This window comes from Crotalus tigris, unplaced genomic scaffold (genome assembly GCF_016545835.1).
Source record: "Crotalus tigris isolate CLP2741 ecotype Arizona unplaced genomic scaffold, ASM1654583v1 scf7180000019165.341595, whole genome shotgun sequence".
Lineage (NCBI taxonomy): Eukaryota > Metazoa > Chordata > Lepidosauria > Squamata > Viperidae > Crotalus > Crotalus tigris.
Window position 1 is genome coordinate 22002 of NW_024097410.1, and position 14460 is coordinate 36461.

Here is a 14460-nt window from a genome sequence, read left to right on the forward strand (position 1 = left end):
GAAAATATTCTGCAAAACAATTTTTAAAAATATGTTTATGAAAACCTCTAGAAAACCCCCCACTTTTTGTTGCCTGAACTATAGAAAGCTTCCTGAGTTCAGCAAGAAGGCATTTGGCTTTCTCAGTCAGGTTCTCTGGGCTTCTGGATGCTTGTAGATGTTCAGCGTTTCCCTTCCTATGCGTGTGAGAAGAGAGTTGTGCATTGGTGCTGGAAATGACTGTCCTAAGATAACTTGTCATGTTTCCGAAGAAAGAAACTCTTCAAAGAACTTTGAGGCATTGTTTACCTTAAAGAATCTTTAATCTAGCAACATAGCTTCGGCACGTACATAGGCAAAGCCAAAATCTGAATTCTCCTCCCCTAAACACATAGTATCTAAGCATAATTCACTCCTTCATTTTACAGTCATTAATCACATTCTCCAATTAGTTTGAAGTGCGAACTTTCCCTCCAGTTTCATAACCCGCCATTTCTTATCTCCTCTTATTACAAACAACCTTGAAGAATACTCTACTGAGATATTGTTATGGCTAACTAATCTCCATGCATACTTCCCCCTCCCCTCCAGCACCATCTAATTCTAACTCTAAAAGTAATACAAAGGTTAAATAGAAAATATCTGCATCTTCGTATATTGTCAAAGCAAGAACATCCGATGTTAGCAGCGTTGACATTGGCCCCGGCTTACAAAAAAGACAGATCCTGTAATGTAAATAAAAGCATATGTTAGGGACTATTTTTTAGTTTGTTGGGGTGTAAAACCTTTTGATGAGTCAGTCAGCTTTCGCCTCGCTGGATTTCACCCAAGTGGCTTCAGACAAGGGGTATCCCTTCCATTGTACTAGGTACTGCAATTTTCCTTTAAAAATTCTAGAGTCAAGAATACATTTCACTTCATACTGGGTCTGTCCCGCAACTACGAAGGGGCCAGGTGCCTTCTTAGGGGGAGGTCTTAAAGTGGAGCCCTGACAAGGTTTCAATAAGCTGCAATGGAAGACAGGGTGAATTCTCCCTAAAAGTCTAGGGAGTTTTAGTTCTACGGTGACTAGATTGATGATCCTTATGATAGAAGAAGTTTGTGGACTGGAGATAATTGCCTCATTAACCTCTTCGCATTCACTTTTGTACTGGGGCAATCTCGATAGCGCATCAGCTAGGAAGTTTTTTCCTCCCGGTATGTACTTTAGAGTGAAGTTGAAACGATTAAAATATTGTGCCCACCATACTTGCTTTGGGGACAATTTGCGGGGAGTTTTCAGTGCCTCTAGGTTTTTGAGATCTGTCCATACTTCAAAAGGCACCTTGCTCCCTTCTAGATAGTGTTGCCAGTTTAATAGCCTCTTTCTCCCAGATTGCCCATCTCCGCTCACTTTCAGTAAATTTTTTAGAGGTGTAGGTGCAGGGTTGCAGGACCCCACTTTTGTTTTTTTGTAGTAATACAGTAATCCAACTGCTACATCGCTGGCGTCGGCTTGAATTACAAAGGGCTCCCCTGGGCAGGAGTGCTTTAGTTGCTATTTGTTGCTATCTTCTCAATTCTGTCCTTGTATGCATTTGTTCTTAAGGGTTAGTCTTATGTCTTAGCCCCTCTGTCTCTTTCTTCAACCTTGCTGCTCTTAGCCATTGCCAGCCATTGTTATTATCTGTTGTCCCTGCCATTTTCTTTAATGCACTGACCATGCCTCCTTTCTGTTCTTCATTTGATCTTTTTTGAAAGCCAGTTTGGTCTCTCCAGTATTCAGCAGGCTTTCCTGACGTACTAGCTTCAGTGCATCTTCTTCACTGTCCTTCAGTTATTCTTCCAATGCCCTTTTTGATTTTCAGCGATCTGATATACTTGCAACATTTCATGCCCACCTATTTTACTGGTAAATAGAGTCTGTCAACATTACTGCTTAGATGACAGGCATGATTCATTATCATTATTGTTCTGGGAAATCATCAACATCATCATCATCATCATCATCATCATCCCAGGTCCTGGGTAAGGACTCGATAGGTAGACAAAATGCCAAATCCAGTCTGAACATCTGGCTGACTGGGCGATGATCAATAATAATAATAATAATAATAATAATAATAATAATAATAATAATAATAATAATAATAATAATAATAAAATAAAAAAAACATAAAGGCAATCAACACCTGGGCAATTCCAGTCATTAGATATACAGCTGGAATAGTGCACTGGACTCAAGCAGAACTAAAAGCAATGGATAGGAAGACCAGAAAAATAATGACAATGAATCATGCCCTTCATCCACGAAGTGACATTGACAGACTTTATCTACCAAGGCAAATAGGTGGGCGTGGAATGCTGCAAGTACATCAGATGGTTGAAGATGAAAAAATGGCTTTGGAAGAATATCTGAAGAACAATGATGAAGATGCACTGAAGTTAGTATATCAGGAAGGCTTACTGACTACTGGAGAGACCAAACTGGCCTACAAGAAAGACCAAATAAAGAACAGAATAGAGGTATGGGAAGACAAAACACTATATGGCCAGTACATTAAAAAATTAGCTGGGAAAACAGATAATAACAAGACCTGGCAATGGCTAAGAGCAGGAAAATTGAAGAAAGAGACCGAGGGACTAATTCTGGCTGCACAAGACCAAGCCTTAAGGACAAATGCATATAAAGTCAAAATTGAGAAATCAGCAACAGACAGAAAGTGCCACCTATGCAAAGAAGCTGAAGAAGCAGTGGACCACCTGGTAAGCTGCTGCAAGAAGATCACACAGACTGACTACAAGCAGCGACATGACAAAGTAGCAACAATGGTGCAAGAAATATCATTTGCCTGTAAGCAAAAACTGGTGGGATCATAAAATAGAGAAAGTCATAGAAAATGATAAAATTAAACTGCTCTGGGACTTCAGAATTCAAACAGACAAGCACCTGCAACATAACACCCTGGACTTAACAATTGTCGATAAGAAAGACAAAAAAGTCTGGATAATGGACATGGCAGTGCCTGGAGACAGCAGAATAAACGAGAAAGAACAAAATACAAAGACCTACAAATAGAAATAGAAAGGCCGTGGCAAAAGCAAGCAAGGGTAGTACCAATAGTAATAGGTGCCTTGGGTGCAATCCCAAAACAATTGGAGCACCACTTGAAAACCATTGGCATTGACAAATTCGCCATTAGTCAATTGCAAAAGGCGGCCTTACTAGGAACTGCTTCCATCCTGCGACGATATCTGTAATACCATCAAACATCCACATCTGCCTATCCCAGGTCCTTGGTAAGGACTCGATAGGTAGACAAAATGCCAAATCCAGTCTGAACATCTGGCTGACTGTGTGATGATCCATAATAATAATAGTACAGTATTATATTTAGCTATTCAATTCCAAAGAGTCAAAGTGGCTTAAAAGGATAAGAACCATTTCTCCCTCCCTCTACATAAAAACAGTTACATTTTGAAGTTCTATTTCTCTTACAGAACCCAGCAATTGCTGACATCTATACTGAACACGCTCATCAAGTTGTGGTGGCCAAGTATGCACCCAGTGGTTTCTACATCGCATCTGGAGGTAGAGTGTAAAAGTGTAAATATGTATTTCTTTGTAATCCTCTGCAGGGTCATGTTCACTTATGCCCATTAAGAAGTATGTTTCTCTGCTTCCTTGTGGTTTTCTATGATTTTTAGTGTTGTACACTTAGCAAAAGCAATACCACCTAGGTCCTAGACTTATATACCACTCCATAGTGCTTTACAGTGCTCTCTGAGCCGTTTACAATGTCAGCATATTGTCCCAACAATCTGGCTCCTCATTTTACTGATCTTGAAAGGATGGAAGGCTGAATCAACTTTGAGCTGGTCAGAATCAAACTTCAGGCTGTGGAGAGAGCAAGTCTGCAATATTGCAATCTAATCCCTGTGCTACCAGGGCTCTTTTAATTTGCTGTTATTAGTATAATACTGTATCAATATTGTATTCTTGGGCTAAGAGACTGCATGTGGATCTTTTGAATGATTCTTTCATTGCAGGATCCATTCTGGGTCAGTCACTGGGACCAGAATGTACCTCTGTGAACAATTCAGGCAGAATGGGTACCCACAAGCATTTATTACAAGATGCCTGTGTAACACACAAAGAAGAGAAAGGAAGAAATGCATAGAATAGGAGCCAAGGACAAGGCAACACAAGGAAGCAATAGCTAAAAACTTAATAGCCGGCCATCAACACTCCAATCAACCATTTTAAAAGAAAGCTACACAACCAGGCACGACATAAATGTTGCACATAGAATAGTCCAAAACACACATTCGGGTAGAGAAAGGTTCCCCGAGGATGGGTCTAGCACGAGTCTGAAAGCTTGGAAGACTAAACCTCTGGTCCCTGTGACTGACTCAAATTGGATCCTGAACATTATCCTAGGACACATATATTTGCCTTCATTCATGATTCTTTCATTGGTGGATTTAGATGTGCTTCTACTCTAAACCCCATTTCCCCTTCCACCCCCACCCCCTTCTCTGTGTGCTATCAGCTAATCTTGGAGAAGAGACAAGGAGAAGAATAGTAGTACTTAAAATTTTGAATTTTCAGTATTTCTGTATAAATATGACCTAAAATGCCATCTGTTGTTCTCACAAATTCATTTATTTATTGAGGAAAATGATCCAATATACATATTTGTGTATGGCAAAGTATATGAATCTTTGCTTTCAGTAACTTTGTGACCCCTTCCCCAGCCAGCAATAATTCAGCTAAATATTTCCAATAACTCTTGATCAGTCCTGCATACCAGCTGGAGAAGTTTTAACCCATATCCTCCTTACAGAACAGCTTTATTTCAGGGATGTTGGGGAGCTTCCTCACATGAATTGCTTGCTTCAGTCCTTCCACAATATTTCAATGGAATTAAGGTTAGAATTTTGGCTTGCTTTTCCAAAATATTAAATTTCTTCTGCTTTCATAATTCTTTGGTCCTATAATTTGTATACTTTAGGTTGCTGTTTTGCTGCATGATCCATTTTCTCTTAAGTCTAGTTCATGACAGATACCATGAACTTTCTAGTACAATTCAGAATTCATAGTTTATCTATGATGGCAAGTCATCCAGGTCCAGAGGCAGGAAGGCTGGGCCAAACTATGGAACTGCCACTACTATATACAGATGGGATAAAGTTTTTATGCTGGAATGCAGTATCTGCTTTTCACCAATGTCACTATAACATTTTTCAATTAAGCCAGAAAGTTCAATTTTGGTCCCATGTGTCCACACAGTGTTCTTCCATTAGCCTTCTGAATTATTCATGTGGTCTTTGACAAATTGTACACAATTAGCAATGTTCTTTTTGGAGAATAGTGACTTTCTCCGTGCAGTCCTACCATCTGCACCTTTGTTGTTCAGTGTTCTCTTGATGGGAGTCTCATGAACATTCACATTTGCCAGTGCAAGAGAAGACATTAGTTTTCTAGATATTGTTATAGGGTTCTTGGCAACTTCCTAGAGTATTAAATGCCTTGATGTGATCTTGTTTGGTTGACCACTCCTGGTGCTGGTTGACCACTCCTGGTAATAGTGATGTTGAATTGCCACATTTTATTCATAATCTGCCTGATAGTGGATTATTGGAGTTCAAATTCTTTGGAAATAGTTTTTCCAGCCTGGTAAGCACTAATAAAAGATCCTTAGACCTCCTAAACCTCCCACATCCCTGTATTGTAAAGATCAGACTTCGATAATGAACATGCAGAATTTTGTTTTTTAAATAAACATCCTCCCACCTATTATCATTTCATTGATTGAAACCACTGATTCTAATTTTCCCTCCTGCTGAACTGAACATTGCAGAAGTTGACATACTTTTGCCAAAGACAAATATATGTGGCTTTGAATCATTTTCCTCCATGAATAAGTGAAGACATATCATGTTTTTGATTGATTTGTTGTTCTCTTTATCTAGTTTTAGGACTTGTATGGAGGACAAATAATGTTTTAGGTCATATTTATGCAGAAATATTGAAAATTTAGAAGGATTCACCAATATGTAAGCACACTGTACTTGCAGATGCTATTGTGATATAAACATTACATAATAGCTTTCTGCTTGGTGCAAAGTGTACCTGGGGTATTTTTAGCCCCAGAATGAAGTTGCCTTGTAAAAATTGCAGTGATTTTCTTTTTTTTACCATAAAGAAAATAAATAAAATCCAAGAATTTACATCCTTCTTTTGCTTATTTATTAGATCAGCAGTGCAGTTTTATTTGTTTCTTATAATGTCTAATATAGCCACAGTTACATACATTTTACATTAAAATGAATTTGGTGAGCTTTATAAATTAAGTAAATTAAGCGGATGTTCAAACCTTTCTTTCTGCCACTAGAAAAGTTTTCAGCTTCCTTCAGTTTGTAACTGAATGAGAATTGCTTTAACTTTTTAAATAGGAAACAATATATAAATGTTTTAATTTCATCCACAAAGTATATGCTTAAATAAGAATCTAAGCACTAAAGATAAAAGCACATGAACAAATATATTGATTCAGTCCAGGCAGTGGAAGAATGTAAATAAAGCTGTGGTTGAGGGAGTAACTGCCTTTTTGTAAATTTTGAAATTACAGTGAAGTGACAAAAAGAGATTAGTTTCACAAAAAATCCTGTAGCCTCCTTTGAGGAGCTTAAATTATGTAAATCAAGCAATGCAGGGAAAAGATTAAAAGGTACAGCATAATATGTTGCTTTCTTGAACTTTAGTATAGGTCTTCATAAAATGAAGTGGGTTTTATTTAATACTTCTTATTTTAAGGGGATTTTATTTAACATCTGTATGAAGGTCCAGGCCATCTGGCAGGATAGGGCTAGTACATCTGTCCTCAGGCTCCCTGATCTCTCAGTAACTTTCAGTACTGTTGATTGCAGTAGCCTTCTGGACTGGCTGCAAGGATTGGAGGGGGAGGTCACCAAGTTGCAGTGGTTCTCTAGCTCAGAGCTTTTCAAGTTTTCCACCCATTGCTCCACTTTTAGGATATGGTAATATCCGAGTACCACCAGTCGCCGAGCAAGGTGTCAAAAACTTGATGACCAAAAAAAAAACCAAAACAGAAAAAAGTGATAAAGTACAGGTAATCCTTGACTTACAACAGTTCGCTTAGTGACTGTTCGAAGTTACAACAGCACTGAAAAAGTGACTTGTGACCATTTTTCACACTTATGACTGTTGCAGTATCCCCAGGATCTTGTGATTTACATTCAGATGCTTGGCAACTGATTCATATTTATGACGGTCACAGTGTCCCGGGGTCACGTGATCCCCTTGTGCGGCCTTCTGACAAGCGAAGTCCATGGGCGAAGCTAGATTCACTTAACAACTGTGTTGCTAATTTAACAACTGCAGTGATTCACTTAACAAATGTGGCAAGAAAAGTCATAAAATGGGACAAAACTCATTTAACAAATTTCTCACTTAGCAACATAAATTTTGGGCTAAATTGTGGTTGTAGGTTGAGGACTATCTGTACACCCACTTACCACACTTTTAATGGGAAACTTGTGCCTGTTTCTCTGACATTAATTTGCACATTGGCGTGTTGGGGTGCTAGTTGGCTATCCCCCAAAGATTCCCTAACTTTGAAACAGGTCTTGGGTGGTAACAGTTACCCAGCACGAGGGGCTCAGGAGAAAGAGATGCCAGCAATGTTAAGTCCCAAAAGTGAGGGGCTCAGAAGCAGCTACAAGCAGGGGAGGCAGGGAAGGAGGGGGGGCAAGGAAAGGAAATCAAACCTGATTGACAGGGAGCATAGTAACCCTGCCCCTACGCCACAGAGGGCAGATCCCTATCATCCCCGGCCCGGCAGGGGTCTTCCTGCCCCACTGTTGCAGACAAAGGGAGGCTCCAATGAGAAGGAGGAGGAAAAAGGTTTAAGCAAGCTTAGCAACTGGAGTGGGGATCCTCCCCAAAAAATGTGCTTCATGGGTAACCACCCAGCATGACAGTAGTGACCAAAACCTGCTGCAACCATCCAGCAGATTGGGAGGGGGGGAATAAAAACCAAACAGCCCCTCACTGCCAATTCTCAACAGAAATGCTCACGACAACAAAAACCTCGGACGGGGAAGAGCGCAGGCAGGTGGGCGTCTTGCTCGGCTGGTGGCTTGGGGGGGCAGAAAGGGGGCAGCTTCACCCCCCAAAACACTGTTCTCTCACGAAAGCAGGATGAAAATTCTGAAAAACAACCAGGAAAAAAAGGTTAAAACAGAAGAGTGTATCTTCTGAATAAGAAGAAGAAGGGAAAAAAAAAATCACATCCGCATCCAGCTCTTGGGGGTGGAGTGGGGGATTTTAAATTTTTGTTTTGTTTTGTTCTTTTAAAAAGATCGCCCCCCCCCCAATACCAGAAGCCATGCGCAATCACCGTTCGCCTGCTGCGCCCCCCACAGACCCAAATCCCTTTTCCTTCCTTTGAAACAAACAATCCCCCCCCATCCTCCTGTTCCTCCCTTCTGAATTATAATGAAAGAAAGCCAAGTTTTTTCTTTTATGGACTTTACATATTTAAATTGCTAGAAGGAAGTGGGGAAGCAAACTATCACGAGACACTCTTCTATTTTAACCTTTTTCCCTTGTCGTTTTTGGGAGTTTTCATCCTCTTTCATGAGAGGGCAGCATTTGGGGGGGGGGTGAAACTGTCCCCTCCCCCCCCCCAAGCCACAGCTGAGGAAGACACCAGCCTGCCTGCCTGGCCATGCCTGTCTGAGGTTTTCATGGTTGTGAGCATTTCTGTTGAGGATTGGCAGCAGGGGTGTATGTGTTTGGTTTTTATTTCTCCCCCCCCCCGATCTGCTGGGTGGATGCAGCAGGTTTTGGTCACTTCTTTCATGCTGGGAGGTTATCCACAAAGCACGTTTGTTTTGGGGAGGATCCCCACTCTGGTTGCTAAGCTTGCTTAAATCCTCTTCCTCCACCTCCTCCTCACCGGAACCCCCCCCCTTTGTCTACAACGGTGCAGCAGGAAGACCCCTGTCGGGCTGAGGATGATGGGGATCTGCCCTCTGCGGAGTAGGGGCAGGGCTCCAGCTGATCAGCGCTTCTTATGGGCTCAGCAGAAATGCCAGGATCAGCGGCAAGCTCCAGTTGGAGCCTGGTGCTGATCCTGGCGCTTCCACTGAGCCCTGACAGCCCTGAAGAAGCGCCGATCAGCTGGAGCCTGGTGCTGATCCTGGCGCTTCCACTGAGCCCTGACAGCCCTGAAGAAGCGCCAGTCAGCTGGAGCCTGGTGCTGATCCTGGCGCTTCAGCTGAGTCCTGACAGCCTTGCAGCTCCAGCTATCTCTCGCTCAGGCTTATGCGATGCTGCCACCATTCAATTCATTCCCCTCCCCCGCTACCACTTCTTTAGGATGGTCGCGTATCATCTGCCACGTGCCAATGTACCATCAGTGGTATGCGTACCACCGGTTGAAAAGCCCTGCTCTAACTTTCTTTGTGGCTGGTTTCAGTTGGTGTTAGCAGAGAGGAAGTGACTGAGTCCATGGCCCATCACCTGTGGAGTGCTACAGGACTTAATGCTCTCATTTCTTTTGTTTAACATCTACATGAAACCATTGAGCGGAGTCATCTGTTAGTCCAGGGTCAGATACTTTCAACATGCTGTTTATACCCTATTGCACAACTTAGTCCTGGTCAACATGCTGTTTATACCCTATTGTACAACTTAGTCCTGGGCCAACCATGTGATGCTATTGAGCTCCTGTCCCAGTGTCTGCAGACTCCAGATTGAGCAGGTGTTACTATTTGGCACATTCTGGGTCCAGAGATATTCCATGTTTGTTCATACCTTATTTGAATACAGCAATGCATTCTATATGGTCTTGGCCTTTAAAAAATACTCAGAACTTGCCCTTGGTACAAAACCAGTCTTCAGTGCAAGATACGAGCATATCACCACTGTATTAAAAACATGTGTTAATTGTCAGTTGTCCTCTAGATACAATACAAGGTACTAATTTTTAATGTTAGTTAATTGATATAAATTTAACCTTTGTTTAAGTCCTTACTGCTTAGGTGCTTACTATTTGAGGCTTCCCTGTTAACAATTGTCCTGGTTATTAAAAATCCAGAAGCAGAAGAGAGCTTTCTCCTGTAGCTATGAATGCACTCTTGCAACATGGATTTGATCCCCATGTTTTACATCTTGAGAAGAATAGTATCTCTTTGGCCAGACTTTAATGGACAATGGTTTTATTATTCATGATTTTATTATTTTTTATTATTTTATTGTCCATATTCAGCATATGTTATAATTTGTAAAGCCATCTTCAATACTCCTTTTGAGCAGAAAGACTTAATAGAAACCAAATAAAAGCAGAAATAATATGTTTGTTCAATAGCAGTCATATGAATACTTTAGAGCTGGTATATCTTAAATTTTGAAAGTTAGGATCTGTTAGATATGCAGTATTTTAATCTTGCTTGACAATTTTGTGTGTGTGTGTGTGTTTGTGCTTTGACAGATATCTCTGGAAAGCTTAGAATTTGGGACACCACACAGAAGGAACATCTATTAAAATATGAATATCAGCCATTTGCAGGAAAGATAAAAGATATTGCATGGACTGAAGATAGCAAGAGAATTGCTGCTGTTGGAGAAGGAAGGGAAAAGTTAGTAAGCCCTAAGTTCTATTCAGTCCCTTATATTATTTATTCTTAGCGCTTTCTTTGGGTTTTTAATTTACAGATGAAATTTACTTGTTTAGGAGCTGAATCTTTCTTGAGAATGTATCCTCTTGGACTCCATAAACAAAACACTCCCTTTTTAATGACAATAATGGCAAAGGTTTGTTGTATTAAATCCACACTATCAAGTAATTCATGGGACTCATCCTGTTGGAATTCAAAATATTAAAATGTATCCCTGTTTAAAATGAGGTGGGACAACATGGGAAAGTGATTGGTGCAAGAATTATTTCTTAGGTCACTAAATTCTAGCTTTTGTTTTTAAATTTCCACATCCAAAGCTGAAGTGGAATTTTAAAGAATTCTAAATTCTAAGAAATCTCCATGTATAACAGAATTTTGTGGGTAGTCATATCTATGTGAACCCTAAAGCTTCGTCCTTCTGTTATGTATTCAAGATGGCCAGTGATTAATAATTATATGTTACTTACATATAAGGGTGTAGGTCTATACTTATGTTGTATATAATATGTTTAAATGTGTGTTTGTTATGTAAGTGTGTACTTCGAGAGCAAGCAACTAAATTACTTTTTTAATGTGTGCCATTGTGCCCACAGTAAAAAATGACAATAAAAGTTATCTAATATCTAAAATCTAATATTGCTTTGTTGTTGTATGTACATTTATCTCTTTGCTGTAGTTCAGCATCAACCATTCTTTGTTACTATAAAGCTCTTAGATGTCAAAAAATGGAGAAATTCTAGGAAAAAGGAGAGTTGATTTCAGTTTTGCTATAATGAGGTCTTGCTGCTTTATGCCCAGAAATATTGGCATCATATTTTCTTCTCTAGTTTTGAATGCTGTCAACCTCTTTTTTTCCTTATATGGAATGTTTTGACTATGAAATATTATGTCTATTTTTCATTCCAGCTTCCTTATATACAGTATATACACAGAATATACCTTTTCAGGAATTAGGTATTTGTAAATAAAACAATAATTTATGTCAATAAGAAACTCATGCTTTGCTTTGCTGGTATTCATCATGCAAAGAAGATTTATTTAAAATTATTTGCTTATTAAAATTCTTTGTTTGTGAAGTGATAGAATTAATCATATCTTTAGCAGTTGTTGCAGAAAATCAGATGTTTTTTTGTTCATCTTTGAGAACCTTTTTATTTTATTCTTAAATTACACTAAATAACATGATAAAAACATTAAGTGAGAAGGAAAAAAATAAGAGAAACAAATAGAAACTTTTTTTAACCTTTGATTTCATTATTTTTTACATGATACCATAAGGAATAAAGTTGAAGTTGTATAAGCATAATTAATTACTTTAATGTGTATTAAAAAGAATTAAGTCTTTGTTTTGCATAAATAGATTTGGAGCAGTCTTCTTGTGGGATACTGGTTCATCAGTAGGTGAGCTTGCAGGTCACAACAAAGTAATAAATACAGTGGACATTAAACAGACGAGGCCATATCGCTTAGCAACTGGCAGCGATGACAACTGTGCTGCTTTCTTTGAAGGACCACCATTCAAATTCCAGTTCACCATTAGCGTGAGTTTGTTTTCTTTCCTATGCAGAGTCCAGCTTTATGGTCAGAATCTTCTCTCACCTTCTTGTGGTAACTGAAAGCACTTTCCACGTCCTTGAGAAATAGGCAACTTTACTTATGGAGGACTGTTGTAGAGGGCCTGCATCTGCAGTATGTCAGTGAGGTATTGCTTCTGGAATGAGGTCTGAAAGCTCCTTTATACAAACAGAGGATGAAAAGCATTTGTAGTAAATGTGTTAAAGTCTCAGAGAAGCCTGTACAGATACAGTAGTTTTAGATAAGATAAGCATCATCTGCATATTTTTGGACTTTAGACCTTTTCAACACCCTAAAAGTATTCCTATTTCATTCATTCATTCATGTATTCCCATGCTTGGGAAATAATGTAGATTAACATGCAAGCTTCAGGCCTTGCCATCTTTGAAGGGGACTCCTGACTTTATTGCTGTGGAAAATGGGTACCATACTTTGTCTGGGAAATGGTTGGCCACAAACTAGCCTTCTGTGTCAGTCTGTGAAGTAGCGGCTAAATAAGATTTAACACTAACTGCTTGTATCTCCACCAATAATGTGCCTGATACAGAGATAACCATATTATGGATTTTTCTTAAAACCTAATTTCTCCAGACAACATAATTTGTATATTCTTATCCTCTGAATATGACCTCTTAGCCTCCCTCCCATGAACTGCCAGTAATCATTCTCAGCAGTTGGATGGATGACTGAAATATCAGATATCTTATGTATCTGGAGGATACTATTTATGAGCTTCAGAAGCAGGATACTCTGCTGTACATTTATTTATTTATTAGACTGTTTGCCACCCATCTCACCTAGTATAATGTTCATACTGTGTATTTCTTCTCCTTTAGGACCACAGCCGCTTTGTTAACTGTGTGAGGTTCTCTCCTGATGGAAATAGACTTGCTACAGCCAGTGCAGATGGCCAGGTAAAAAAAAAATAATAAAATGCAAGGCATCCTTTGAATGAAACATATGTCAGTTTAATCCCTATTAAGTTATTGGACCTATTTTTAAGAGCACATGACTCACTTTAGTCTGGGTTCTAATTCACATGCATTAAAATGGAACATTTAATGTTTGCGGTGGATGTATCTGATGCCTCTTATATACAGTAGTTTCCTTTTAGAGAAATATATTCAGCACCAACAAAAGAATCAGAATTTTTAAAGCATTTCATATGAAAAGCATTTCACACAAGAATAGAACCATTCCAATGAATATATTTGCTTGAATTTACAGAATTCTCTGAAGTAGTTACATTGAGAATCATACTGTTAGGGAGTGGATGGGCATAAATATTCTAGTAGTAAAGAAAGTGAGAACAATGGGCAGAAGGGAAAAAAATACCAAGAAAGATGGAGACCTTGTACCGATGGTAAAAAAAACAGCACTAAGGAGAGATTGAGAAAGAAGAAACAGAGGTAGTCCTCGACTTACAACAGTTCATTTAATGACTGTTCAAAGCTACAACAGCGCTGTTAAATGTGACTGATGACTGTTTTTCACAGTTATGACCTTTGCAGCATCCCTATGATTATGTGTTCAAACTTCAGATACTGGGCAACTGGTTCATATTTATAACTGTTGCTATATCACATGATTATCTTTTGCAATCTTCTGACAAGCAAAGTCAATAGGGAAGCCAGATTCACTTAACAACCGTGTTACTAATCAACTGCAGTGATTCACTTAGCAACTGTGGCTAGAAAGGTCATAAAATGGGGTAAAATTCACTTAATAAATGTCTCAGCAACAGAAATGTTGGCTCAATTGTCATAAGTCAAGGACTACCTGTAGACAAAAGTCTCTTGCTATCCTTGAGTGCACCATCTTGGAACTGACTCTCAGTTCTCAACCAAAATTTATTTCTAGTAGTGGTACAAGCATTTGGAGGAGGTCTTCCTCAGGCAGACCTACTTTCCATATATGCTTTGGAAGGTGCTCTGTGGTCCTTTGAGGTACTCAAATGATAGCTAGTCACTGCTATTGATAATGCAGTGGTTGAAATCAGACTTTTTAAAAGTAACAATCAGAGCTAGATACCTAAGGTTCCAGTGCTGATCCAGCTCTGATGCCAACTGCTTCTCTCCAAGAATAAACATGGCAGTGACCACATGAAAAAGAAATGCATGTAGCTGTGGAAAAGGGATTCTTTCTATTTTTAGCACGCTTCTTAGCTCTTGTTCCACAAAGAAACAGATTTTTTTACTCATTGATTTATGCTAAAGG

At 39.2% G+C, this 14460-nt stretch overlaps 1 protein-coding gene across 2 annotated transcripts in view; it reads left to right on the forward strand.

The window, feature by feature from the left end:
* Positions 1–14460, forward strand: part of WDR1 (WD repeat domain 1) — a 52013-nt gene that overhangs the window by 7168 nt on the left and 30385 nt on the right. For both annotated transcript variants that reach the window (XM_039360247.1, XM_039360248.1), the window contains exons 3-6: positions 3460–3550; positions 10482–10629; positions 12029–12209; positions 13080–13157. In XM_039360247.1, the coding sequence (XP_039216181.1) occupies positions 3460–3550; positions 10482–10629; positions 12029–12209; positions 13080–13157 (498 nt within the window). The remainder of the gene's footprint in view (positions 1–3459; positions 3551–10481; positions 10630–12028; positions 12210–13079; positions 13158–14460) is intronic.